This window comes from Petromyzon marinus, chromosome 70 (genome assembly GCF_048934315.1).
Source record: "Petromyzon marinus isolate PM22_M1 ecotype Great Lakes invasive population chromosome 70, UKy_Petmar_22M1.pri1.0, whole genome shotgun sequence".
In the NCBI taxonomy this organism is placed as follows: domain Eukaryota; kingdom Metazoa; phylum Chordata; class Hyperoartia; order Petromyzontiformes; family Petromyzontidae; genus Petromyzon; species Petromyzon marinus.
Window position 1 is genome coordinate 3,223,823 of NC_133736.1, and position 27,877 is coordinate 3,251,699.

General features: G+C 55.8%; 1 protein-coding gene across 1 annotated transcript in view; it reads right to left on the reverse strand.

The window, feature by feature from the left end:
- Positions 1–27,877, reverse strand: part of LOC116957127 (interleukin-1 receptor accessory protein-like 1-B) — a 181,625-nt gene that overhangs the window by 32,486 nt on the left and 121,262 nt on the right. The window contains exons 7-9 of the mRNA XM_076055253.1: positions 18,574–18,727; positions 11,902–11,976; positions 5,647–5,779 (exon numbers count right to left, since the gene is read on the reverse strand). Of these exons, the coding sequence (XP_075911368.1) occupies positions 5,647–5,779; positions 11,902–11,976; positions 18,574–18,727 (362 nt within the window). The remainder of the gene's footprint in view (positions 1–5,646; positions 5,780–11,901; positions 11,977–18,573; positions 18,728–27,877) is intronic.

Sequence of the window (27,877 nt, forward strand, 5' to 3'; positions counted from 1 at the left end):
GTAGTTGGGTGGCTGAGTGAGTGAGTGGGTTTGGTGGCTGGGTGAGTGAGTGGGTTGGTGGCTGGGTGAGTGAATGGGTGGGTGTCTGGGTGAGTGATTGTGTGTCTGGGTGATTGAGTAGTTGGGTGGCTGAGTGAGTGAGTGGGTTGGTGGCTGGGTGAGTGAGTGGGTTGGTGGCTGGGTGAGTGGATGGGTGGGTGTCTGGGTGAGTGAATGATTGTGTGTCTGGGTGATTGAGTAGTTGGGTGGCTGAGTGAGTGAGTGGGTTGGTGGCTGGGTGAGTGAGTGGGTTGGTGGCTAGGTGAGTGAATGGGTGGGTGTCTGGGTGAGTGATTGTGTGTCTGGGTGATTGAGTAGTTGGGTGGCTGAGTGAGTGAGTGGGTTGGTGGCTGGGTGAGTGAGTGGGTTGGTGGCTGGGTGAGTGGATGGGTGGGTGTCTGGGTGAGTGAATGATTGTGTGTCTGGGTGATTGAGTAGTTGGGTGGCTGAGTGAGTGAGTGGGTTGGTGGCTGGGTGAGTGAGTGGGTTGGTGGCTGGGTGAGTGGATGGGTGGGTGTCTGGATGAGTGAATTAGTGGGTGTCTGGGTGAGTGAATGAGTGGGTGGCTGGGTGATTGAGTAGTTGGGTGGCTGGGTCAGTGAGTGGGTTTGTGGCTGGGTGAGTGGGTAGGTGGGTGGCTGGGTGAGTGAGTGGATGGGTGAGTGAGTGGGTGGGTGTCTGGGTGAGTGAGTGGGTTTGTGGCTGGGTGAGTGAGAGGGTGGGTGGCTGGGTGAGTGAGTGGGTGGGTGTCTGGGTGAGTGAGTGGGTGGGTGGGTGTCTGGGTGAGTGAATGAGTGGCTGGGTGAGTGGCTGGGTGAGTAGTTGGGTGGCTGGGTGAGTGAGTGGGTTTGTGGCTGGGTGAGTGAGTGGGTGGGTGTCTGGGTGAGTGAATGAGTGGCTGGGTGAGTGGCTGGGTGAGTGGTTGGGTGGCTGGGTGAGTGAGTGGGTTTGTGGCTGGGTGAGTGAGTGGGTGGGTGGGTGAGTGGGTGGGTGAGTGAGTGGGTGGGTGTCTGGGTGAGTGAGTGGGTTGGTGGCTGGGTGGGTGGTTGGGTGGCTGGGTGAGTGAGTGGGTTTGTGGCTGAGTGAGTGAGTGGGTGTCTGGGTGAGTGAATGAGTGGCTGGGTGTCTGGGTGAGTGGGTGGGTGAGTGAGTGGTTGGGTGGCTGGGTGAGTGAGTGGGTTGGTGGCTGGGTGAGTGGGTGGGTGGGTGGGTGGCTGGGTGAGTGAGTGGGTGGGTGGGTGAGTGAGTGGGTGGGTGAGTGAGTGGGTGGGTGTCTGGGTGAGTCAATGCGTGCGTGGCTGGGTGAGCATGAGTACCTGGTGCGGTGTGTAGTAGTAAACATCGTCACTAGGAAGACAAAGGCGGCCGGGCGTGGTGCTGGCCACCCACCCCCTCGTGTGCCGTGCCGGCCTTCATAGGTGCTCGCTATCAGCACTTGCCCTTACAGTTTTTAAGGCTATACGGGGGATCTGTTTGATCTTTTGGTGTCTGTATGTGTGTGTGTCTGCATGTGTGTGTCTGTGTGTGTGTATGTGTGTGTGTCTTTATGTGTGTGTCTGTGTGCGTGTCTGTGTGTGTGTCTGTGTGAATGTGTCTGTATGTGTGTGTCTGTGTGTGTCTGTATGTGTGTGTGTGTCTGTGTGTGTGTCTGTGTGTGTCTGTATGTGTGTGTGTCTGTGTGTGTGTCTGTATGTGTGTGCGTCTGTGTGTGTGTGTCTGTATGTGTGTCTGTATGTGTGTGTCTGTATGTGTGTGTGTGTGTCTGTGTGTGTGTGTTTGTGTGTGTGTCTGTGTGTGTGTCTGTATGTGTGTATGTCTGTGTGTGTGTCTGCGTGTGTGTATGTGTGTGTGTATGTGTGTGTCTATGTGTGTGTATGTATGTGTGTGTGTGTCTGTGTGTGTGTCTGTGTGTGTGTCTGTGTGTGTGTGTCTGTATGTGTGTGTCTGCGTGTGTGTATGTGTGTGTCTTTATGTGTGTGTCTGTATGTGTGTGCGTGTCTGTGTGTGTGTCTGTGTGTATGTGTCTGTACGTGTGTGTGTCTGTATGTGTGTGTCTGTATGTGTGTGTGTGTCTGTGTGTGTGTCTGTGTGTGTCTGTATGTGTGTGTGTCTGTGTGTGTGTCTGTATGTGTGTGTGTCTGTGTGTGTCTGTGTGTGTGTCTGTGTGTGTGTGTGTCTGTGTGTGTGTCTGTATGTGTGTGTGTCTGTATGTGTGTGTCTGTATGTATGTGTGTGTCTGTGTGTGTGTCAGTGTGTGTGTGTCTGTGTGTGTGTCTCTATGTGTGTGTGTGTCTGTATGTGTGTGTCTGTATGTATGTGTGTGTCTGTATGTGTGTGTGTCTGTGTGTGTGTCTGTGTGTGTGTCTGTATATGTGTGTGTCTGTGTGTCTGTATGTGTGTGTGTCTGTGTGTGTGTCTGTGTGTGTGTCTGTATGTGTGTGTGTCTGTGTGTATGTCAGTGTGTGTGTCTGTATGTATGTGTGTGTCTGTGTGTGTGTTTGTGTGTGTGTCTGTGTGTGTGTCTGTATATGTGTGTGTCTGTGTGTCTGTATGTGTGTGTGTCTGTGTGTGTGTCTGTGTGTGTGTCTGTATGTGTGTGTGTCTGTGTGTGTGTCTGTATGTGTGTGTGTCTGTGTGTGTGTCTGTGTGTGTGTCTGTGTGTGTGTGTGTCTGTGTGTGTGTCTGTATGTGTGTGTCGTACCGGCCTTCATAGGCGCTGCCACTCGCTCACTAACAGCACTTGCCCCAACAGCCTGCCGTAGGCTACATGGGGGATCTTTGTCTTTGGTGGTGGTGTTTGGTGGTGGTGGTGGTCGTGGTGGTTTTGTGGTTGTGGTGGTGGTTGTGGTGCTTTGGTGGTGGTGGTGGTGGTGGTGGTAGTGGTGGTTGTGGTGCTTTGGTGGTGGTGGTGGTAGTGGTGGTTGTGGTGGTGGTGGTTGTGGTGGTTTGGTGGTGGTGGTTGTGGTTGTGGTGGTGGTGGTGATTGGTGGCGGGTTTCCAGCTCGAGAAAACCAAAATCGGCGCGCAGGAGGTCCGGAACATTTCATTTCCCCATAATGGGATTTTCATTTATATTATTAAAACGTCACTCTCAGAAAACCTCAAAAGCCAAAGTGATTTTGTATCTTTGTGCGTGTGTTTGTGTGTGTGTTTGCGTGTGTGTTTGTGTATTTGTGTGTACGTTTGTGTGTGTTTGCGTGTGTGTTTGTGTTTAACAGCAGAGGTCTCACTCCGAATCAGTCGAGCGGCAATATCTTTTCATCGGTTGCGTAACGCTGTGTGGAAGCTACCTGGTCTGTCGCTCCGCACTAAGCTTCAGGTCTTCTCGGCCACGGTCATTCCCTCCCTTCTCTACGCTTGCGAAACGTGGACCCCACTAATGGAGCATCTTCGTCCGGTTAGAAACATTTAGGCTGGCCTGCCTACGATCCATCCTGGGTTTAACCAGGCTGGATTGTGTGAGGAGCTCACAAATCCTTGAAAGATCTGGGCAAGGTCCCATCGGTGAGCTCCTCCGGCAGGCAAGGCTGCGCTGGCTGGGTCATGTAGCCCGCATGCCCAGCCACCGCATTCCTAAAACAGCTTTTGCTCGGCCGGATCGAGGGGGCTAAACGGGCGCGGCACGGGCTAGAGAAGAGATGGAGTGATGTGATACAGGAGGACGTGGAGCTGAGTGGACTTGCCGATGACTGGTACCAGCGGTGTCAAGATCGGCCTCTGTGGAGGAGGCTCGTGAAGGACGCTGCTACCAGGCAGTTGGAGGCAGTCGCCCTCCAACAACAACGGAGGGCGGAGGAGCGACGCTCACAACAACGAGCGGAGCGCCGGGTGGCTAAAGCACAGCAGGTTGGCACAGTAGGGGGCACAGGTGGTGCATCATCCAGTCATCTCAGTCAGTCGACCCGTGGCACCTGGGTCTGCCCCGTGACCTCCTGCCAGCGGGCGTTCGACACTTCACGTGGCCTCAGGGTGCACATAGCCTGGCACAAGCGTCGTTGTGACGTCACCGCCACTTAGTGGCGAATGGCGGTTGTTGTTGTTGTGTCTGTGTGTGTGTCTGTGTGTGTGTCTGTGTCTGTGCTTCTGTGTGTGTCTGTGTGTGCGTGGGGAGCGGTGGTGCAGCGGTTAGCGCTACGCTGCGCTACGAACCCGGCGTCCCGGGTTCGATTCTCGCTCACGGCCAACACCACCGGTGACGATTATCTGAACCGGGCCTCACCTAGGACGACTCAGGCTCAAATGAGTAACCCGGTACGTTGTGCAGTAAACATCGCCACTGGGGGAGAGACAAAGACGGCCGGGCGTGGTTGCTGGCGACCCGCCCCCTCGTGTGCCACAGTGCCGGTAGCCTTCATAGGCGCTGCTCGCTAACAGCACTTGCCCCTGCAGCCTGTTAGAGGCTACACGGGGGACCTTTGTCTGTGTATAGGTGCTGCTGCTACTCGCTAACAGCACTTGCCCCTACAGCCTGTTAGAGGCTACACGGGGGACCTTTGTCTGTGTATAGGTGCTGCTGCTACTCGCTAACAGCACTTGCCCCTACAGCCTGTTAGAGGCTACACGGGGGATCTTTGTCTGTGTATAAGTGCTGCTGCTACTCGCTAACAGCACTTGCCCCTACAGCCTGTTAGAGGCTACACGGGGATCTTTGTCTGTGTATAGGTGCTGCTGCTACTCGCTAACAGCACTTGCCCCTACAGCCCTGTTAGAGGCTACACGGGGGATCTTTGTCTGTGTATAGGTGCTGCTGCTGCTCGCTAACAGCACTTGCCCCTACAGCCTGTTAGAGGCTACACGGGGGACCTTTGTCTGTGTATAGGTGCTGCTGCTACTCGCTAACAGCACTTGCCCCTACAGCCTGTTAGAGGCTACACGGGGGATCTTTGTCTGTGTATAAGTGCTGCTGCTACTCGCTAACAGCACTTGCCCCTACAGCCTGTTAGAGGCTACACGGGGATCTTTGTCTGTGTATAGGTGCTGCTGCTACTCGCTAACAGCACTTGCCCCTACAGCCCTGTTAGAGGCTACACGGGGGATCTTTGTCTGTGTATAGGTGCTGCTGCTGCTCGCTAACAGCACTTGCCCCTACAGCCTGTTAGAGGCTACACGGGGGATCTTTGTCTGTGTACAGGTGCTGCTGCTGCTCGCTAACAGCACTTGCCCCTACAGCCTGTTAGAGGCTACACGGGGGACCTTTGTCTGTGTGTAGGTGCTGCTGCTACTCGCTAACAGCACTTGCCCCTACAGCCCTGTTAGAGGCTACACGGGGCACCTTTGTCTGTGTATAGGTGCTGCTGCTACTCGCTAACAGCACTTGCCCCTACAGCCCTGTTAGAGGCTACACGGGGGATCTTTGTCTGTGTATAGGCGCTGCTGCTACTCGCTAACAGCACTTGACCCTACAGCCTGTTAGAGGCTACACGGGGGATCTTTGTCTGTGTATAGGTGCTGCTGCTACTCGCTAACAGCACTTGCCCCTACAGCCCTGTTAGAGGCTACACGGGGCACCTTTGTCTGTATATAGGTGCTGCTGCTACTCGCTAACAGCACTTGCCCCTACAGCCCTGTTAGAGGCTACACGGGGGATCTTTGTCTGTGTGTACTCACTGCAAGTCTCCCTCCCGTATGCGAGTGGCTTCGAGTTCCTCGATGAATCTCTCGCCACGCATCCAGTAGACGGAGGGGAACGCGGCTCCGCTGTAGCCAAATAGAGCCCGACAGGTAACGTTCAGCGGCTGCCCTGCAAGCCCGAAGAGACACACGCACACACACAGACACACACACACACAGACACACACACACACACAGACACACACAGACACACACACACACAGACACACACACACAGGTCGGCCCGGTAGCCTTCACGCGCTGCTGGTGGCAAGTGCAACAGACAAACACACACACACAGACACACACAGACACACACACACACAGACATACACACAGACACACACACAGATACACACACAGACACACACACAGACACACACACAGATACACACACAGACACACACACAGATACACACACAGACACACGTACACAGGGACACACACAGACACACACACACAGACACACACACAGACATACACACAGACACACAGACGAAGACAGACACACACAGACACACACAACACAGACAAAGACAAAGATCCCCCATATAGCCTTAACAGACTGTAGGGGCAAGTGCTGTTAGCGAGCAACAAAGACACACACAGACACACAGACATACACAAACACACAGACACACATACACAGACACACACAGACACACACACAGACACACACACAGACACACACATACACACACAACACACACACAGACACACACACACACAGACACACGTACACAGGGACACACACACCGACAAAGACAAAGGTCCCCCAGGTAGCCTTTTTTACACCCTGCTAGAGTAAAGTGCAGACAACAAAACAAAGACAAAGATCCCCCGTGTAGCCTGCAGGAACCGTCGGGGCAAGTGCTGTTTGCGAGTAGCTGCGTCTATGAAGGCCGGAACGGCACACGAGGGGGTGGGTGGCCAGCACCACGCCCGGCCGCCTTTGTCTCTCCCCCAGTGGCGATGTTTGACTTCGAACACCACATTGCGTTACTCATTTGATGCCGAGTCGACCTAGGGGGAAGGCTCAGGACCGGTTCAGGAGAATCGTCACCGGTGGTGTTGGCAGCCGTGAGCGTAGCGCTAACAGCTGGGGGAGAGACAAAGGCGGCCGGGCGTGGTGCTGGCCACCCACCCCCCTTGTGTAACCATAGTGCCCGGTAGCCTTCATAGGCGATGCTCGCTAACAGCACTTGCCCCTACAGCCTGTTAGAGGCTACACGGGGGATCTTTGCCTTTGTGTGTTTCTGGATCTCAGCAGTGATGGGCTCAGTGTCCCCGACACGGCCATCGTGAACCCCACAGAGAGACAGAGAGAAACACCCAGACCCAGGGCTCGAACCCAGACTCTCAGTGTCTCTGACAAGGCCATCGTGAACCCCACAGAGAGAGAGAGAGAGACACCCAGACCCAGGGCTCGAACCCAGACTCTCAGTGTCTCTGACAAGGCCATCGTGAACCCCAGAGAGAGAGAGACACCCAGACCCAGGGCTCGAACCCAGACTCTCAGTGTCTCTGACACGGCCATCGTGAACCCCACAGAGAGAGAGAGAGAGACACCCAGACCCAGGGCTCGAACCCAGACTCTCAGTGTCTCTGACACGGCCATTGTGAACCCCACAGAGAGAGAGAGAGAGAGACACCCAGACCCAGGGCTCGAACCCAGACTCTCAGTGTCTCTGACACGGCCATTGTGAACCCCACAGAGAGAGAGACACCCAGACCCAGGGCTCGAACCCAGACTCTCAGTGTCTCTGACACGGACATCGTGAACCCACAGAGAGACATCCAGACCCAGGGCTCGAACCTAGACTCTCAGTGTCTCTGACACGGTCATTGTGAACTCACTGAGAGAGAGACACTCAGACCCAAGGCTCGAACCCAGATTTTAAGTGTCTCTGACACGGCATAATTAACACAAGCACACACGCACACACACACGCACACACACACGCACACACACACGTGCATGCATGTCTAATGACTCTTCACCAACACATAAATCAATTCTGAAATGGACCGAGATCATTAATTTCTGCTCATCACTCATTAAAAGGGAATAAATCATAAATTAGTGGGACAATGCAAAGCAGTCTAAATATTTTTTTTAAGAAAATTGTCCCAATTTCTGCAGACCCATAGACTCGCACAGAGACCCACAGACTCACACAGAGACCCACAGACTCACACAGAGACCCAAAGACTCACACAGAGACCCATAGACTCACACAGAGACCCATAAACTACCACAGAGATCCACAGACTTACATAGAGACCTACAGACTCACACAAAAATACACAGACTCACACAGAGACCCACAGACTCATACAGAGACCCACAGACTCACACAGAGATCCACAGACGCACACAGAGACCCACAGACTCACACAAAGACCCACAAACTCACACAGAAATACACAGACTCACACAACGACCCACAGACTCACACAGAGATCCATAGACTCACACAGAGATACACAGACTCACCCAAAGACCCACAGACTCACACAGAGATCCATAGAATCACAAAGAGATCCATAGACTCACACAAAGACCCACAGACTCAAACAGAGATCCACAGACTTACACAAAGATATATGGACTCACACAGAGATCCATAAACTCACGCATAGATCCACAGACTCAAACATAGATCCACAGACTCACACAAAGACCCACAGACTCACACAGAGACCCACAGACTCACACAGAGACCCACAGACTCACACAGAGACCCACAGACTCACGAAGAGACCCATAAACTCACACAAAGACCCACACACTCACACAGAGACCCCAGACTCACACAGAGATCCAAAGACTCACACAGATACACACAGACTCACACAGAGATCCATAGACTCACACAGATATATATAAACTCACACAAAGACCCACAGACTCACACAGAGACCCATAGACTCACACAGAGACCCACAGACTCACGCAGAGACCCATAGACTCACACAAAGACCCACAGACTCACACAGAGACCCATAGACTCACACAGAGACCCACAGACTCACACAGAGACTCACACAGAGACACGTAGACTCACACAAAGACCCATAGACTCACACAGAGACCTACAGAGTCACACGTAGACCCACAGACTCACACAGAGATCCATAGACTCACACAGAGACCCACAGACTCACCCAAAGACCCACAGACTCAAACAGAGACCCACAGACTCACGAAGAGACCCATAGACTCACACAGAGACCCATAGACTCATACAAAGACCCACAGACTCACACAGAGACCCATAGACTCACACAGAGACCCACAGACTCACACAGAGATCCATAGACTCACACAGAGACCCATAGACTCACACAAAGACCCACAGACTCACACAGAGATCCATAGACTCACACAGAGACCCATAGACTCAAACAGAGATCCACAAACTCACACAAAGACCCACAGACTCACACAGAGACCCACAGACTCACACAAAGACCCATAGACTCACACAGAGACCCACAGACTCACACAAAGACCCACAGACTCACACAGAGACCCACAGACTCACACAGAGACCCACAGACTCACACAGAGACCCACAGACTCACACAAAGACCCATAGACTCACACAGAGATACATAGACTCACACAGAGATCCAAAGACTCACACAGAGCCCACAGACTCACACAGAGACCCACAGACTCACACAGAGACCCACAGACTCACACAGAGACCCACAGACTCACACAGAGACCCACAGACTCACACAAAGACCCATACACGTATATGGGGAAGCTACCACAGTGAAGTCATGGTCAGTAGCAGAAGTGCTGATATTGGTGGTGATGATGATAATGATCGTGGTGATAATGGTGATGATGATGATTGGGATGATACTGATAATGAAGATGGTGGTGGTGATGGTGATGGTGATGATGGTGGTGGTGGTGGTGATGATACTGATGGTGATGATAATGATGATTGATGATGGTCGTGATGATGATTGAGATGGTGATGATAATGATTATTGATGATTGATGGTGATGGGCGTGGTGATGATTGATGATGATGGTGGTGATGATGATGATGATAATAATGATTGATGGTGATGATGATGGTGGTGATTCTGATGATGGTGGTGATGGTGATGATTGATGGTGATGGTGGTGATGGTGATGATTGATGGTGATGATGGTGGTGGTGATGATGATGATAATGATGATTGATGGTGATGATGATGATGGTGGTGATGGTGATGATTTATGGTGGTGGTGGTGGGAATGATGATGATTGATGGTGATGGTGACGATGATAATGATGATTGATGGTGATGATAATGGTGGTGGTGCTGGTGATGATGATGGTGGTGGTGATTGATGGTGGTGGTGATGGTGTTGATGATGATTGGTGGTGATGATGATGGTAGTGATGATGGTGGTAGTGGTGGTGGTGATAATTGATAGTGATGATGATAATGATGATTGATGATGATTGTGATGGTGGTGGTGGTGGTGGTGATGATGATGATTGATGGTGATGATGATGGTGGTGATGGTGATTGTGATGATGATGGTTGTGATGGTGATGATTGATGGTGATGATGGTGGTGTTGGTGATGATGATTGATGTTGATGGTGGTGGTGGTGGTGGTGGTGGCGGTGGCGGTGGTGGTGGTGATGAGTGATGGTGATGATGGTGGTGGTGATTGTGATGATGATGGTTGTGATGGTGATGATTGATGGTGATGATGGTGGTGTTGGTGATGATGATTGATGTTGATGGTGGTGGTGGTGGCGGTGGTGGCGGTGGTGGCGGCGGTGGTGGTGATGGTGGCGGTGGTGGTGGTGGTGGCGGTGGTGGTGGTGGTGATGATGGTGGTAGTGGTGGTGGTGGTGACAATGATGATTGATGGTGATGATGGTGGTGGTGATGGTGGTGGTGATGATTGATGTTGATGGTGGTGATGGTGGTGATGGTGATGATGGTGGTGGTGGTGGCGGTGGTGGTGGTGGTGGTGGTGATGATGGTGGTGGTGATGATGGTGGTAGTGGTGGTGGTGGTGACAATGATGATTGATGGTGATGATGGTGGTGGTGATGGTGGTGATGATTGATGTTGATGGTGGTGATGGTGGTGATAGTGATGATGGTGGTGGTGGTGGCGGTGGTGGTGGTGGTGATGATGGTGGTGGTGATGATGGTGGTAGTGGTGGTGGTGGTGACAATGATGATTGATGGTGATGATGATGGTGTTGGTGGTGGTGATGATTGATGTTGATGCTGGTGGTGGTGGTGATAGTGATGATGGTGGTGGTGGTGGCGGTGGTGGTGGTGGTGATGATGGTGGTGGTGATGATGGTGGTAGTGGTGGTGGTGGTGACAATGATGATTGATGGTGATGATGATGGTGTTGGTGGTGGTGATGATTGATGTTGATGGTGGTGATGGTGGTGATAGTGATGATGGTGGTGGTGGTGGCGGTGGTGGTGGTGGTGATGATGGTGGTGGTGATGATGGTGGTAGTGGTGGTGGTGGTGACAATGATGATTGATGGTGGTGATGATGATGGTGTTGGTGGTGGTGATGATTGATGTTGATGCTGGTGGTGGTGGTGATAGTGATGATGGTGGTGGTGGTGGCGGTGGTGGTGGTGGTGATGATGGTGGTGGTGATGATGGTGGTAGTGGTGGTGGTGACAATGATGATTGATGGTGATGATGATGGTGTTGGTGGTGGTGATGATTGATGTTGATGCTGGTGGTGGTGGTGATAGTGATGATGGTGGTGGTGGTGGCGGTGGTGGTGGTGGTGATGATGGTGGTGGTGATGATGGTGGTAGTGGTGGTGGTGGTGACAATGATGATTGATGGTGATGATGATGGTGGTGATGGTGGTGATGATTGATGTTGATGGTGGTGATGGTGGTGATAGTGATGATGGTGGTGGTGGTGATGATGGTGGTGGTGATGATGGTGGTAGTGGTGGTGGTGGTGACAATGATGATTGATGGTGGTGATGATGATGGTGTTGGTGGTGGTGGTGGTGGTGATGATGGTGGTGGTGATGATGGTGGTAGTGGTGGTGGTGGTGGTGACAATGATGATTGATGGTGGTGATGATGATGGTGTTGGTGGTGGTGATGATTGATGTTGATGCTGGTGGTGGTGGTGATAGTGATGATGGTGGTGGTGGTGGCGGTGGTGGTGGTGGTGATGATGGTGGTGGTGGTGATGATTGATGTTGATGCTGGTGGTGGTGTGTGTGACCCTCACCGAGGTTGATGCGAATCACTGCGACAGGATACTCCGGAGGGAAGAGCAACTTGGGCGGTCGCGTCGTGAGAGGAGCTGAACCAATCACAACCCCACAGGGGGTGAGGGGGGGGAAAGTTGGGGGGGAGAGAGAGGGGGGCGAGAGGGGGGAGAAGGGGGGGGAGAGAGGGCGGGGGGGATGAGATATTCACATGGTCAGACATACACCCATTGTACAAACAACAGCAGCAGTAGCAGCTATGCAACAGGTCGACGCGAGGCCCTATTAGCACGCAGACAACTCGAGCGTGTGCTGCTGTGTGTGTGTGTGTGCTGTGTGTGTGTGCTGCTGTGTGTGTGTGTGCTGATGTGTGTGTGTGCTGCTGTGTGTGTGTGTGCTGTGTGTGTGTGTGCCGTGTGTGTGCTGCTGTGTGTGTGCTGCTGTGTGTGTGTGCTGCTGTATGTGTGTGCTGCTGTATGTGTGTGCTGCTGTATGTGTGTGTGTGCTGTGTGTGTGTGTGCTGCTGTGTGTGTGTGTGCTGTGTGTGTGTGTGCTGCTGTATGTGTGTGCTGCTGTATGTGTGTGCTGCTGTATGTGTGTGTGTGCTGTGTGTGTGTGTGCTGCTGTGTGTGTGTGTGCTGTGTGTGTGTGTGCTGCTGTGTGTGTGTGTGTGCTGTGTGTGTGTGTGTGCTGCTGTGTGTGTGTGCTGCTGTGTGTGTGTGTGCTGTGTGTGTGTGTGCTGCTGTGTGTGTGTGTGCTGCTGTGTGTGTGTGCTGTGTGTGCTGCTGTGTGTGTGTGCTGCTGTGTGTGTGTGTGTGCTGTGTGTGTGTGTGTGCTGCTGTGTGTGTGTGTGCTGTGTGTGTGTGCTGCTGTGTGTGTGTGCTGTGTGTGTGTGCTGCTGTGTGTGTGTGCTGCTGTGTGTGTGTTGTGTGTGTGTGTGCTGCTGTGTGTGTGTGTGCTGCTGTGTGTGTGTGCTGTGTGTTCTGCTGTGTGTGTGTGCTGCTGTGTGTGTGCTGTGTGTGTGTGTGTGCTGGTGTGTGTGTGTGTGCTGCTGTGTGTGTGTGTGGGTGCTGCTGTGTGTGTGCTGCTGTGTGTGTGTGCTGCTGTGTGTGTGTGTGCTGCTGTGTGTGTGTGCTGCTGTGTGTGTGTGTGTGCTGATGTGTGTGTGTGTGCTGCTGTGTGTGTGTGTGCTGATGTGTGTGTGTGTGCTGATGTGTGTGTGTGTGCTGCTGTGTGTGTGTGTGCTGGTGTGTGTGTGTGTGCTGATGTGTGTGTGTGTGTGCTGATGTGTGTGTGTGCTGTGTGTGTGTGTGCTGTGTGTGTGTGTGTGCTGCTGTGTGTGTGCTGCTGTGTGTGTGTGTGCTGTGTGTGTGTGCTGCTTCTCTGTGTGTGTGCTGCTGTGTGTGTGTGTGCTGTGTGTGTGTGTGTGCTGCTGTGTGTGGGAGCGGTAGTGTAGTGGTTAGCGTGCCGCGCTATGAACCTGTCGACCCGGGTTCGATTCCCGCTCACGGCCAACAACAGTGACGATTATCTGAACCGGTCCTGGGCCTCCCCTAGGTCGACTCAGCCTCAAATGAGTACCTGGTGCGGGGGATAAAAACATTGCCACTGGGGAGACAAAGGCGGTCGGGCGTGGTGCTGGCCACCCACCCCCTCGTGTACCGTTCCGGCCTTCATAGGTGCTCGCTAACAGCACTTGCCCCTACAGTCTGTTAAGGCTATACGGGGGATCTTTGTCTTTGTGTGTGTGTGTGTGCTGCTGTGTGTGTGTGTGCTGATGTGTGTGGGTGTGTGCGTTACTGAATCTCAGCAGTACTGGGCTCAGCAATTCTGACATGGCCATCGTGAACCCACAGAGAGACAGAGACACCCAGACCCAGGGCTCGAACCCAGACTCTCAGTGTATCTGACATGGCCATCGTGAACCCACAGAGAGAGAGAGAGAGAGACACCCAGACCCAGGACTCGAACCCAGACCCTCAGTGTCTCCAACACGGCCATCGTGAACCCCACAGAGAGAGAGAGAGAGACACCCAGACCCAGGACTCGAACCCAGACTCTCAGTGTCTCCGACACGGCCATCGTGAACCCACAGAGAGAGAGAGAGACACCCCGACCCAGGGCTCGAACCCAGACTCTCAGTGTCTCCTACACGGCCATCGTGAACCCCACAGAGAGACAGAGAAACCCAGACCCAGGGCTCGAACCCAGACTCTCAGTGTCTCCGACACGGCCATTGTGAACCCACTGAGAGAGAGAGAGAGAGACACCCAGACCCAGGGCTCGAACCCAGACTCTCAGTGTCTCCGACATCGTATGCGTGTGTGTGTATCTACTTGTGTGTGTGTGTACGTGCGTGTGCATGTGTGTGCGTGTGTGTGCGTGCGAGCGATCTGTTCAATATTTCAGCTTCCTCCTGTTCCTCGTCTGGAGCACGACGCTCCAGTTGGCTTCTGGTGAGTCTCAAATTAATGGGCCCATGAGGAATCGCATCCTTTGATATTCAGAAATACCACCCACCCCTACCCCAACTCATCACGCACAGGCACTCACGCACAGGCACTCACGCACAGGCAGGGAAATACTGACACACACGCACACTGACACACACACACTGACACACACACAATGACACACACACACACACTGACACACACTGACACACACACTGACACACACACTGACACACACACTGACACACCTTGACATACACTGACACACACTGACACACACACTGACATACACTGACACACAATGACACACACACTGACATACACTGACACACAATGACACACACCCTGACAGATACTGACACACACACTGACACATACACTGACACACACACACTGCTACACACACGCATGACCACCACTACCACCAGCACTACTACCACCACTACCACCGCTACCACCACCACTACCACCACCACGACCACCACCACCACTACCAGCACCACCACCACGACCACCACCACTACCACTAACCACCACTACCACCACTGCCACCACCACCGCTACCACCATCACCACTACCACCACCGCTCCCACCACCACTACCACTAACCACCACTACCACCACCACTACCACCACCGCTACCACCACTACCACCACCACTACTACCACCACCGCTACCACATCACCACTACCACCACCGCTACCACCACTACCACCACCACTACCACCACTACCACTAACCACCACTACCACCACTGCCACCACCACCGCTACCACCGCTACCACCACCACTACCACCACTGCCACCACCACCAATACCACCACTACCACCACCACTACCACCACCGCTACCACCACCACTACCACCACCACTACCACTAACCACCACTACCACCACTACCACCACCACCACTACCACCACTACCACTAACCACCACTACCACCACTGCCACCACCACTGCAACCACCATCATCACTACCACCACCGCTACCACCACCACTACCACCACCACTACCACCACTGCCACCACCACCGCTACCACCACCACCAATACCACCACTACCACCACCACCACTACTACCACCACTACCACCACCGCTACCACCACCACCACTACTACCACCACTACCACTAACCACCACTACCACCACTACCACTAACCACCGCTACCACCACCACTCCCACCATCACAAACAATCGTCTGCGATGACTGAATCCTAGAGAACGGGCCGTGTAAAAAAAAAAATAAACTATCCCTCCCATCTTTAAATATTACCCGGCACAAATATATATATTGAAATATATATATTTTAAAATATACAAAACACATAAAATATATATAAACTAAAACCTGGGAACAAAAGATAAGGCCTGGATTAAACTTTAATGGGGTCACGTGCAAGGGGAGTTTATATTTTCATGGTTGCGAAATAGTGAAGGAACAGCTCTGTTATAATTCATGGCGGGCGATAAATTATGTCAAAGCCCCTGATGATATTAGATTCACTCACACACACACACGTGTCTAACTCACCCTACCCACCATCACCACCCACGCCACCACCACCATCACCACCACCCACACCAACATCACCACCACCATCACCACCGCCACCATCATCACCACCACCACCATCACCACCCCCACCACCCACACCAACATCACCACCATCACCACCCACACCACCACCACCCACACCAACATCACCACCACCATCACCACCACCATCATCACCACCACCACCATCACCACCCACACCACCACCACCCACACCAACATCACCACCACCACCATCATCACCACCACCATCACCACCCCCACCACCCATACCACCACCATCACCACCCACCACCATCACCACCCACCCCACCACCACCCACACCACCCACACCACCACCATCACCACCCACCACCATCACCACCCACACCACCACCATCCACACCACCATCACCACCCTCACCACCCACACCACCACCCACACCAACATCACCACCACCATCACCACCACCATCATCACCACCACCATCACCATCACCACCCACACCACCACCACCCACACCAACATCACCACCACCATCATCACCACCACCATCACCACCCCCACCACCCATACCACCACCATCACCACCCACCACCATCACCACCCACACCACCACCACCCACACCACCCACACCACCACCATCACCACCCACCACCATCACCATCACCACCCACACCACCACCATCCACACCACCATCACCACCCCCACCACCCACACCACCAGCCCCACCACCATAACCACCCACACCACCACCCACACCAACATCACCACCACCATCACCACCACCCCACCACCATCACCACCTTCACCACCCCCATCACATGTCATCATGGTGATGATAGTTATGTTGGTACCTGTGATGATGATGGTGATGATGGTGATGATGGTGATGATGGTAGCTATGGTGGTACATGTGATGGTGATGATGGTGATCATGACGATGGTGATGATGGTACCTGTGATGGTGATGATGGTGCCTGTGATAGTGATGATGGTGCCTATGATGATGATGATGGTGTTAATGGTGATGATGGTACCTATGATGGCACCTGTGATGGTGATGATGGTGATGATGATGATGGTGATGATGGTACCTGTGATAGTGATGATGGTGCCTGTGATGATGGTGATGATGGTGATGATGGTGCCTGTGATGATGATGCTGATGATGGTACCTGTGATGGTGATGATGGTGATGATGGTGATGATGGTGCCTGTGATGATCAAGATGATGGTACCTATGGTGGTACCTGTGATGGTGATGATGGTGATGATGGTACCTGTGATGGTGATGATGGTGATGATGATGGTGCCTATGGTGGTACCTGTGATGGTGATGATGATGGTGCCTGTGATGATGATGATGATGGTGATGATGGTGCCTGTGATGATCATGATGATGATGGTACCTATGGTGGTACCTGTGATGGTGATGATGGTGATGATGATGGTGATGATGGTGGTACCTGTGATGGTGATGATGGTGATGATGATGATGGTGATGATGGTGATGATGATGGTGCCTATGGTGGTACCTGTGATGGTGATGATGGTGATGATGATGGTGATGATGGTGATGATGATGGTGATGATGGTGCCTGTGATGGTGATGATGATGCCTGTCATGTTGATGATGGTGATGATGGTACCTGTGATGGTGATGATGGTGATGATGGTGCCTGTGATGATCATGATGATGATGGTACCTATGGTGGTACCTGTGATGGTGATGATGGTGATGATGGTGATGATGATGGTGCCCCCTGTGATGGTGATGATGGTGATGATGGTGATGATGATGATGGTGATGATGGTGATGATGATGGTGATGATGGTGCCTGTGATGGTGATGATGGTGGCTGTGATGTTGATGATGGTGATGTAGGTACCTATGGTGGCACCTGTGATGGTGATGATGGTGGTGATGATGATGGTGATGATGGTACCTGTGATGGTGATGATGGTACCTGTGATGGTGATGATGGTGCCTGTGATGGTGATGATGGTGCCTGTGATGATGATGATGATGATGGTACCTATGGTGGTACCTGTGATGGTGATGATGGTGATGATGATGGTGATGATGATAATGGTGCCTATGGTGGTACCTGTGATGGTGATGATGGTGATGATTATGGTGATGATGGTACCTGTGATGGTGATGATGGTGGTGATGATGATGGTGATGATGGTACCTGTGATGGTGATGATGGTGGTGATGATGGTGATGATGGTACCTGTGATGGTGATGATGGTGGTGATGATGATGATGATGGTGATGATGGTAACTGTGATGGTGATGATGGTGATGATGATGGTGATGATGGTACCTGTGATGGTGATGATGGTGGTAATGATGATGGTGATGATGGTACCTGTGATGGTGATGATGGTGGTGATGATGATGATGGTGATGATGGTAACTGTGATGGTGATGATGGTGATGATGATGGTGATGATGGTACCTGTGATGGTGATGATGGTGGTAATGATGATGGTGATGATGGTACCTGTGATGGTGATGATGGTGGTGATGATGGTGGTGATGATGGTACCTGTGATGGTGATGATGGTGATGATGATGGTTATGATGGTACCTGTGATGGTGATGATGGTGGTGATGATGATGATGGTGATGATGGTACCTGTGATGGTGATGATGATGGTGATGATGATGGTGGTGATGATGGTACCTGTGATGGTGAGTTCCGCTGTCCTGCGTACTCTGAGGCCCTCCACGCTAAGCTCACACGTGTAGTTGCCCGCGTCCGTCTCTCCCACATCCTTGAGAATCAGAGACAGCAGCTCCTGCTGGACGTTTGGCCTGGGCACGATCGGTCGGCACTCCTACAGCATGGACATCGCCACCGCCATCGTCATCAACATCATCGTTAACATCATCATAATATGATAACATCATCGTAACACCATCATCATCACATCATCATTAACATCATTAAGATCATCATCATTAGTATCATCATTAACATCATCATCATTAACATCATCATCATTAACATCACCATCATCATTATCATCGCCATCATCATTAATATCACAATCACCACCATCATTAAGAGCATCAGCATTAGCATCATCATCATTAGCATCATTAACATGATCATCATTAACATCGCCATCATAATTAACACCACCATCATTAACATCATCACCATTAGCATCATCATCATTAGCATCACTAACATGATCACCATTAACACCACCATCACCACCGTCATTAACATCATCACCGTGAGCATCATCATCATTAGCATAATTAACATGATCACCATTAACACCACCATCACCACCGTCATTAACATCATCACCATTAGCAGCATCATCATCATTAGCATCATTAACACGGTCACCATTAACACCACCATCACCACCGTCATTAACATCATCACCGTGAGCATCATTAACATGATCACCATTAACACCACCATCACCACCGTCATTAACATCATCACCGTGAGCATCACGCTTGTTATTGTTTGACCTGCATCCCACCATCAGCATCATGCACCCAGCGTCGATACGCGGTGCGTTTCCCGGGAGACTTTTGCCGGCGTTTTTCCCACGGATGTTCCTGCTGCGCCTCGTCACTTCAACATTTTTCCTTCTTCGCGATTTTTTTTTTGTTCCCCGCCGCGGCTGAACCCTCGGGTGCCCCTCCGCTCGCCTCGCCGCACGACGGGATGACGACGATGACGATGACGACGACGATGACGACGACGATGACGACGACGACGACGATGACGACGACGATGACGACGACGATGACGACGACGATGACGATGACGACGACGATGACGACTGCGGAACCGGAGGGGAGGAAGAGAGCCTCCCCGAGTCGGGCGAGACTCCGGCTTCCGCGCGGTCCCATGGAGGAGGCGACGGCCGAGGGCCCCCCCCGAGCCGGCAACTCCGACGACGAGCCGGCCCGAGGAGCTCCGATGTCGGCTCACGTCGCCAGCGACGTGAGTCTTCCGGGGGGTTGGCGGGTGGGGGGTTGGGGGGGGGAGGCCGTCGGGAGTACCGCACCCGTCGAGATCCTCCGCTTCCTACGATCCACTTTCAGGAAGCGCGGAATCCGCGTCCGAAACCACCTCCCTTCCTCCGCCCCCCCGATGCGCCGGGCTTCTTGGAGACAGCGCAGGAGAGATTCGCCGGGAGCACGGCTTCAACCCCGCGGGAAGGCTGCCATCATCACCATCATCACCACCCCCCCGCCCTTACCGTAGCCGTCACTCCCGACGACCGGCACGGTGGCTTCGGGCGTCCAGGGATCGCCACCTCGAACTGTAACGGCGGCCGCCCTCTTGAAGACCGAGAGGGTTTGCCGCGGCCTTCCCTGCGGGAGACGCCCGTTGGCAACGCCCCGCGGGGTGCCAGCGATGGCACCCCGCGGGGCCGGGCGGGGCGGGCCGGGGCGGCCGTTCTTCAGCCCACGGCGAAGAAGGAAAAAAAACCGGGCGGGCTTCGCGATCGTGCCCGTGCCCCGGACTTTTGGCCTTCGGCGAGATCGTGAGAGGCAGACTCTGCTCTCGGTGGCATCGGTCCGCGGCGTTTCAGCACACACACACACACACACGCGCCCGAGCAAGGGTCGGAGAAAGAGGGCCCCCCCCCCTTGCCACCCGGCGCCCTGCGGGGACGCCGCCGGAGTTCAGGACGATGGCGGGCGACGTTGCCGGCGGTCGTGGGAGGCGACTTCGGCCGCACCCTCGGCACCGGGCCCCGCCACCATGCGACGGGCCGCCTCGCGCGGCCTCGGGGGCCGGGTGCGGCGCGTCGAGCCCGCCGAAGATCAACCGGCGGCTCGGCGCGCCCCTCGCCCCGTGGCGAGCGGAGTCGGGCAGGGGGGTGCCCCGCTGTCGGGCCTCCTCCACGCCCCCCCCCCCCCCCGGCGATCGGGGGCCCCCCCTCCGTGCGCCGCCCGGCGGGCTCCCTCCCCCGCCGGGCCCCGAGGCGGCGGTCGTCAAGGCCGTCGGCCGGCTCGCGGCCTTCACGGGCAGCGCGAGGCGTGCCGGGCGGTGGAGGCCTACGAGGCGGCGTTCCCGGCGCCAAGGTTGACCGGGCGGTAGGCCGCGGCCCCGCGTCCGGGGCCGCTGGGCGCCGCGTCGCCCGGCGGGCCGACGGCGTCGAACGTCTGGGCGGCCACCTCGAGATAGCCTCACGTCGCCCCCCGGAGGATCGGCCTCGAACCGAGAGACCGGTTCGGGGGGCCAGGCCGGCGGGCCGCGGCCCTGTGGCACGGGGCGAAGGCGCGGCCGTGGCGGGGGGTGGCGGCCACCGCTCTCGGCCGTGTCACCCCGGGTACCGGCGCTCCGCGCCGCGGGTGAGGACCCGGAGCGCCGGTACCCGAGTTGCCCGCCCGCCGTACCGGCTCCGGGGGGGGGGGGGGGGGGGGTGGGCCGTCTCCCGGAAACCGGAGACGGCCTCTTGCACGTGCCGGACCGGCGCACGGGGGTCCCCGTTACCTGGCTGGCAAAGCGCCGCGGCCCGGCGAACTTTTTGCTCGCTCCCAGGCGAGGCTGGCGATTGACACGTCGCGCAAAAACCGCGGAGCCGCCGGGCGCAGCGGGCGGCGGCTCCGCTGGGCGGTGGCGACGCCCGGTCGAGGCGAGGCTCCGCCCATCACCTTCATCGGAATGTGTATTTATGCTTAGGGAATCTGATGGGCCATGGAGCTCCTTTTCTTTTTTTTACAGATGCCCAGTAGTTTCGCGCATACCCGGTCGGAATTCGCTTCTGCGTGAACTCCTGCCCACACGATGCCAATCGTGCGGCGGTGTCTGAACATGCCTCATCGCCACGCTGATCAGTGCGGCGTTGGTGGATAGAGGGGGTTCGTTTCTCGTCCACGGCCACCGCCGGTGACGATTATTTGAACCGGTCGCGGGCCTCCCCTAGGTCGACTCGGCCCCCAAATGAGTACCCCGGTGCGATGTGCGAACATCGCCACGGGGGAGACAAAGGCGGCCGGGCGTGGTGGCTGGGCCCACCCACGCCCTCAAGTGCCGTGCCGGCCTTCATAGGTGCTCGCGAACAGCACTTGCCCCAACAGTCTGTTGAAGCCTATGGGGGCGCGGAGGGGCAAGGCCGAGTTCCGAGCGCGGTGGGTGGGCCTTGAGAGGCCCTCTGCTCCGTCACGGGCGGCCGGCTGTCGCTTCCCCTTTTGACGGCGTGCTCGGCGCGGCGCGGGCGACGGGCGTTGTGCTTGGCGGAGACACTGTCCCGTGGCGGAGACACTGTCCCGTGGAGGAGACACTGTCCCGTGGAGGAGACACTGTCCCGTGGAGGAGACACTGTCCCGTGGCGGAGACACTGTCCCGTGGCGGAGACACTGTCCCGTGGAGGAGACACTGTCCCGTGGCGGAGACACTGTCCCGTGGCGGAGACATTGTCCCGTGGCGGAGACACTGTCCCGTGGAGGAGACACTGTTCCGTGGCGGAGACACTGTCCCGTGGAGGAGACACTGTCCCGTGGCGGAGACACTGTCCCGTGGCGGAGACACTGTCCCGTGGAGGAGACATTGTCCCGTGGCGGAGACACTGTCCCGTGGCGGAGACACTGTCCTGTGGAGGAGACATTGTCCCGTGGCGGAGACACTGTCCCGTGGCGGAGACATTGTCCCGTGGCGGAGAGTGTCCTGTGGCGGAGACATTGTCCCGTGGCGGAGACACTGTCCCGTTGAGGAGACACTGTCCCGTGGAGGAGACACTGTCCCGTGGCGGAGAGTGTCCTGTGGCGGAGACACTGTCCCGTGGCGGAGACACTGTCCTGTGGAGGAGACACTGTCCCGTGGCGGAGACATTGTCCCGTGGCGGAGACACTGTCCCGTGGCGGAGAGTGTCCTGTGGCGGAGACACTGTCCCGTGGAGGAGACACTGTCCCGTGGCGGAGAGTGTCCTGTGGCGGAGACACTGTCCCGTGGCGGAGACACTGTCCTGTGGAGGAGACACTGTCCTGTGGCGGTGAGTGTCCCGTGGTGGAGACACTGTCCCGTGGAGGAAACACTGTCCCGTGGAGGAGAGAGTGTCCCGTGGCGGAGACACTGTCCCGTGGCAGAGACACTGTCCCGTGGAGGACAGTGTCCCGTGGAGGAGACACTGTCCCGTGGCGGAGACAGTGTCCCGTGGCGGAGACAGTGTCCCGTGGCGGAGACACTGTCCCGTGGAGGAGACACTGTCCTGTGGCGGAGACACTGTCCCGTGGTGGAGACACTGTCCCGTTGCGGAGAGTGTCCCATTGCGGAGACACTGTCCCGTTGAGGAGACACTGTCCCGTGGCGGAGAGTGTCCTGTGGCGGAGACACTGTCCCGTGGCGGAGACACTGTCCTGTGGAGGAGACACTGTCCTGTGGCGGTGAGTGTCCCGTGGTGGAGACACTGTCCCGTTGCGGAGAGTGTCCCATTGCGGAGACACTGTCCCATTGAGGAGACACTGTCCCGTGGAGGAGACACTGTCCCGTGGCGGAGAGTGTCTTGTGGCGGAGACACTGTCCCGTGGCGGAGACACTGTCCTGTGGCGGTGAGTGTCCCGTGGTGGAGACACTGTCCCGTGGAGGAGAGAGTGTCCCGTGGCGGAGACACTGTCCCGTGGCAGAGACACTGTCCCGTGGAGGACAGTGTCCCGTGGAGGAGACACTGTCCCGTGGAGGAGACACTGTCCCGTGGCGGAGAGTGTCCCGTTGAGGAGACACTGTCCTGTGGAGGAGACACTGTCCCGTGGCGGAGACACTGTCCCGTGGAGGACAGTGTCCCGTGGAGGAGACACTGTCCCGTGGAGGAGAGTGTCCCATTGCGGAGACACTGTCCCGTGGAGGAGACACTGTCCCGTGGCGGAGAGTGTCCTGTGGCGGAGACACTGTCCCGTGGCGGAGACACTGTCCTGTGGAGGAGACACTGTCCTGTGGCGGTGAGTGTCCCGTGGTGGAGACACTGTCCCGTGGAGGAGAGAGTGTCCCGTGGCGGAGACACTGTCCCGTTGAGGAGACACTGTCCCGTGGCGGAGACACTGTCCTGTGGCGGAGACACTGTCCCGTTGCGGAGAGTGTCCTGTGGCGGAGACACTGTCCCGTGGAGGAGACAGTGTCCCGTGGCGGAGACACTGTCCTGTGGCGGAGACACTGTCCCGTGGTGGAGACACTGTCCCGTTGCGGAGAGTGTCCTGTGGCGGAGACACTGTCCCGTGGAGGAGACACTGTCCCGTGGAGGAGACACTGTCCTGTGGAGGAGACACTGTCCTGTGGCGGAGAGTGTCCTGTGGCGGAGACACTGTCCCGTGGAGGAGACACTGTCCCGTGGCGGAGACACTGTCCCGTGGAGGAGACACTGTCCCGTGGCGGAGAGTGTCCTGTGGCGGAGACACTGTCCCGTGGAGGAGACACTGTCCCGTGGCGGAGACACTGTCCCGTGGAGGAGACACTGTCCCGTGGCGGAGAGTGTCCTGTGGCGGAGACACTGTCCCGTGGCGGAGACACTGTCCCGTGGCGGAGAGTGTCCTGTGGCGGAGACACTGTCCCGTGGCGGAGACACTGTCCTGTGGAGGAGACACTGTCCTGTGGCGGTGAGTGTCCCGTGGAGGAGACACTGTCCCGTGGAGGAGACACTGTCCCGTGGAGGACAGTGTCCCGTGGTGGAGACACTGTCCCGTGGAGGAGACACTGTCCCGTGGAGGAGACACTGTCCCGTGGAGGACAGTGTCCCGTGGTGGAGACACTGTCCCGTGGTGGAGACACTGTCCCGTGGAGGAGACACTGTCCCGTGGAGGAGAGAATGTCCCGTGGAGGAGACACTGTCCCGTGGCGGAGACACTGTCCCGTGGCAGAGACACTGTCCCGTGGCAGAGACACTGTCCCGTGGAGGACAGTGTCCCGTGGTGGAGACACTGTCCCGTGGAGGAGACACTGTCCCGTGGAGGAGAGTGTCCCGTGGAGGAGACACTGTCCCGTGGAGGAGACACTGTCCCGTGGCGGAGAGTGTCCCGTTGAGGAGACACTGTCCTGTGGAGGAGACACTGTCCCGTGGAGGAGACACTGTCCCGTGGCGGAGACACTGTCCCGTGGAGGACAGTGTCCCGTGGAGGAGACACTGTCCTGTGGAGGAGACAGTGTCCCGTGGCGGAGACACTGTCCTGTGGAGGAGACACTGTCCCGTGGAGGAGACAGTGTCCCGTGGAGGAGAGTGTCCCGTGGCGGAGACACTGTCCTGTGGAGGAGACACTGTCCCGTGGAGGAGACAGTGTCCCGTGGAGGAGAGTGTCCCGTGGTGGAGACACTGTCCCGTGGAGGAGACAGTGTCCCGTGGAGGAGAGTGTCTCGTGGTGGAGACACTGTCCCGTGGAGGACAGTGTCCCGTGGAGGAGACACTGTCCCGTGGAGGAGACACTGTCCCGTGGCAGAGACACTGTCCCGTGGAGGAGACACTGTCCCGTGGAGGAGACGCTGCCCCGTGGAGGAGACACTGTCCCGTGGAGGAGACACTGTCCCGTGGAGGAGACATTGTCCCGTGGCGGAGACACTGTCCCGTGGAGGAGACACTGTCCCGTGGAGGAGACACTGTCCCGTGGAGGAGACACTGTCCCGTGGAGGAGACACTGTCCCGTGGCGGTGAGTGTCCCGTGGAGGAGACACTGTCCCGTGGAGGAGACACTGTCCCGTGGAGGAGACACTGTCCCGTGGAGGAGACACTGTCCCGTGGAGGAGACACTGTCCCGTGGAGGAGACACTGTCCCGTGGAGGAGACACTGTCCCGTGGAGGAGACACTGTCCCGTGGAGGAGACACTGTCCCGTGGAGGAGACACTGTCCCGTTCCGCGGTGGATGTCCCCGCCGCTGCTGTCATGGAGCACTGCCGGGGCTCCAGCGCAATTGCGGCTGGCAGCCAAATGAAGGCAGCTTAAAAGTCAAAAAGTCTCTCTCACTCTCTCGCTCGCTCTCTCTCACTCTCACACTCACTCTCTCACTCTCTCTCACACTCTCACCCTCTCTCGCTCACTCTCTCTCACACTCTCACCCTCTCTCGCTCACTCTCTCTCACTCACACACCCTCTCACTCACACTCTCACTCTCTCTGTCTCTCTCACTCTCTCACTCTCACACCCTCTCACTCACACTCTCACTCTCTCTCACTCTCACACTCTCACTCACTCTCACACTCTCTCACATGCTCTTTCTCACTAAACCCTCTCTCTCAAGCTCTGTCTCTCTCACTCTCACACTCTCTCCCTCTCTCACTCTCACACTCTCTCCCTCTCTCACTCTCTCTCTCTCACCCTCACTCTCACCCTCTATCTCACCCACACTCTCTCTCACCTTGAACCAGGTGAGTGAGAACTGAGCCGTGTTGCCGAACTCCTCGATGGCGGGGCAGGAGATCGCCTTGCTCTCCAACTCTCTCTCAATCTCTCTCTCTCTCACTCTCACCCTCACTCTCTCTCACTCTCTCTCTCTCTCACCCTCTCTCTCACCCTCACTCTCACCCTCTCTCTCTCTCTCACCCTCTCTCTCTCATTCTCTCTCACCCTCTCTCTCACACTCTCTCTCTCTCACTCTCTCACCCTCACTCTCACCCTCTCTCTCTCTCACCCTCACACACTCTCTCTCTCTCTCAGTCTCACCCTCTCTCTCACCCTCTCTCTCTCTCACCCTCACTCTCTCTCACCCTCACTCTCTCTCTCTCACCCTCACTCTCACACTCTCTCTCACACCCTCACTCTCACCCTCACTCTCTCTCTCACTCTCACCCTCCCTCTCACACACTCTCTCTCTCTCACCCTCTCTATCTCACCCTCACTCTCATCCTCTCTCACACACGCTCTCACTCTCTCTCTCTCTCTCACCCTCTCTCTCTCACCCTCACTCTCACCCTCACCCTCTCTCACTCTCTCACTCTCTCTCTCACACTCACCTTGAACCAGGTGAGTGAGTACTGGGCCGGGTTGCCGAACTCCTCGATGCCGGGGCAGGAGATGGCCTCACTCTCTCTCTCACTCTCACCCTCTCTCTCACACACTCTCTCTCTCTCACTCTCTCTCCACCCTCTCTCTCACCCTCTCTCACACTCTCTCACTCTCACCCTCACTCTCTCACTCACTCTCTCACTCTCTCTCTCACTCTCTCACACTCTCTCTCTCTCAGTCTCTCTCTCACTCTCACACTCTCTATCACCCTCTCTCACTCTCTCAGTCTCTCTCTCTCACCCTCACCCTCTCACTCTCTCTCTCACACTCACCTTGAACCAGGTGAGTGAGTACTGGGCCGGGTTGCCGAACTCCTCGATGCCGGGGCAGGAGATGGCCTCACTCTCTCTCTCACTCTCACCCTCTCTCTCACACACTCTCTCTCTCTCTCTCTCACCCTCTCTATCTCACCCTCACTCTCATCCTCTCTCACACACTCTCTCACTCTCTCTCTCTCTCACCCTCTCTCTCTCACCCTCACTCTCACCCTCACCCTCTCTCACTCTCTCACTCTCTCTCACTCACCTTGAACCAGGTGAGTGAGAACTGGGCCGGGTTGCCGAACTCCTCGATGCCGGGGCAGGAGATGGCCTTGCTCTCTCTCTCTCTCTCAGTCCCTCTCTCACCCTCTCTCTCACCCTCACTCTCACCCTCTCTCTCACCCTCTCACTCACCTTGAACCAGGTGAATGAGAACTGGGCCGGGTTGCCGAACTCCTCGATGCCGGGGCAGGAGATGGCCTCACTCTCTCTCTCTCTCTCACCCTCACTCTCACCCTCTCTCACACTCTCACACTCTCTCTCACCCTCTCTCTCACCCTCACTCTCACTCACCCTCACTCTCACCCTCTCTCTCTCTCACACCCTCACTCTCACCCTCACCTTCTCTCTCTCCCACTCTCTCTCTCACTCTCTCTCACACTCTCTCACACTCTCACACTCTCTCTCACCCTCTCTCTCACCCTCACTCTCACTCACCCTCACTCTCACCCTCTCTCTCCCTCGCACCCTCACTCTCACCCTCAC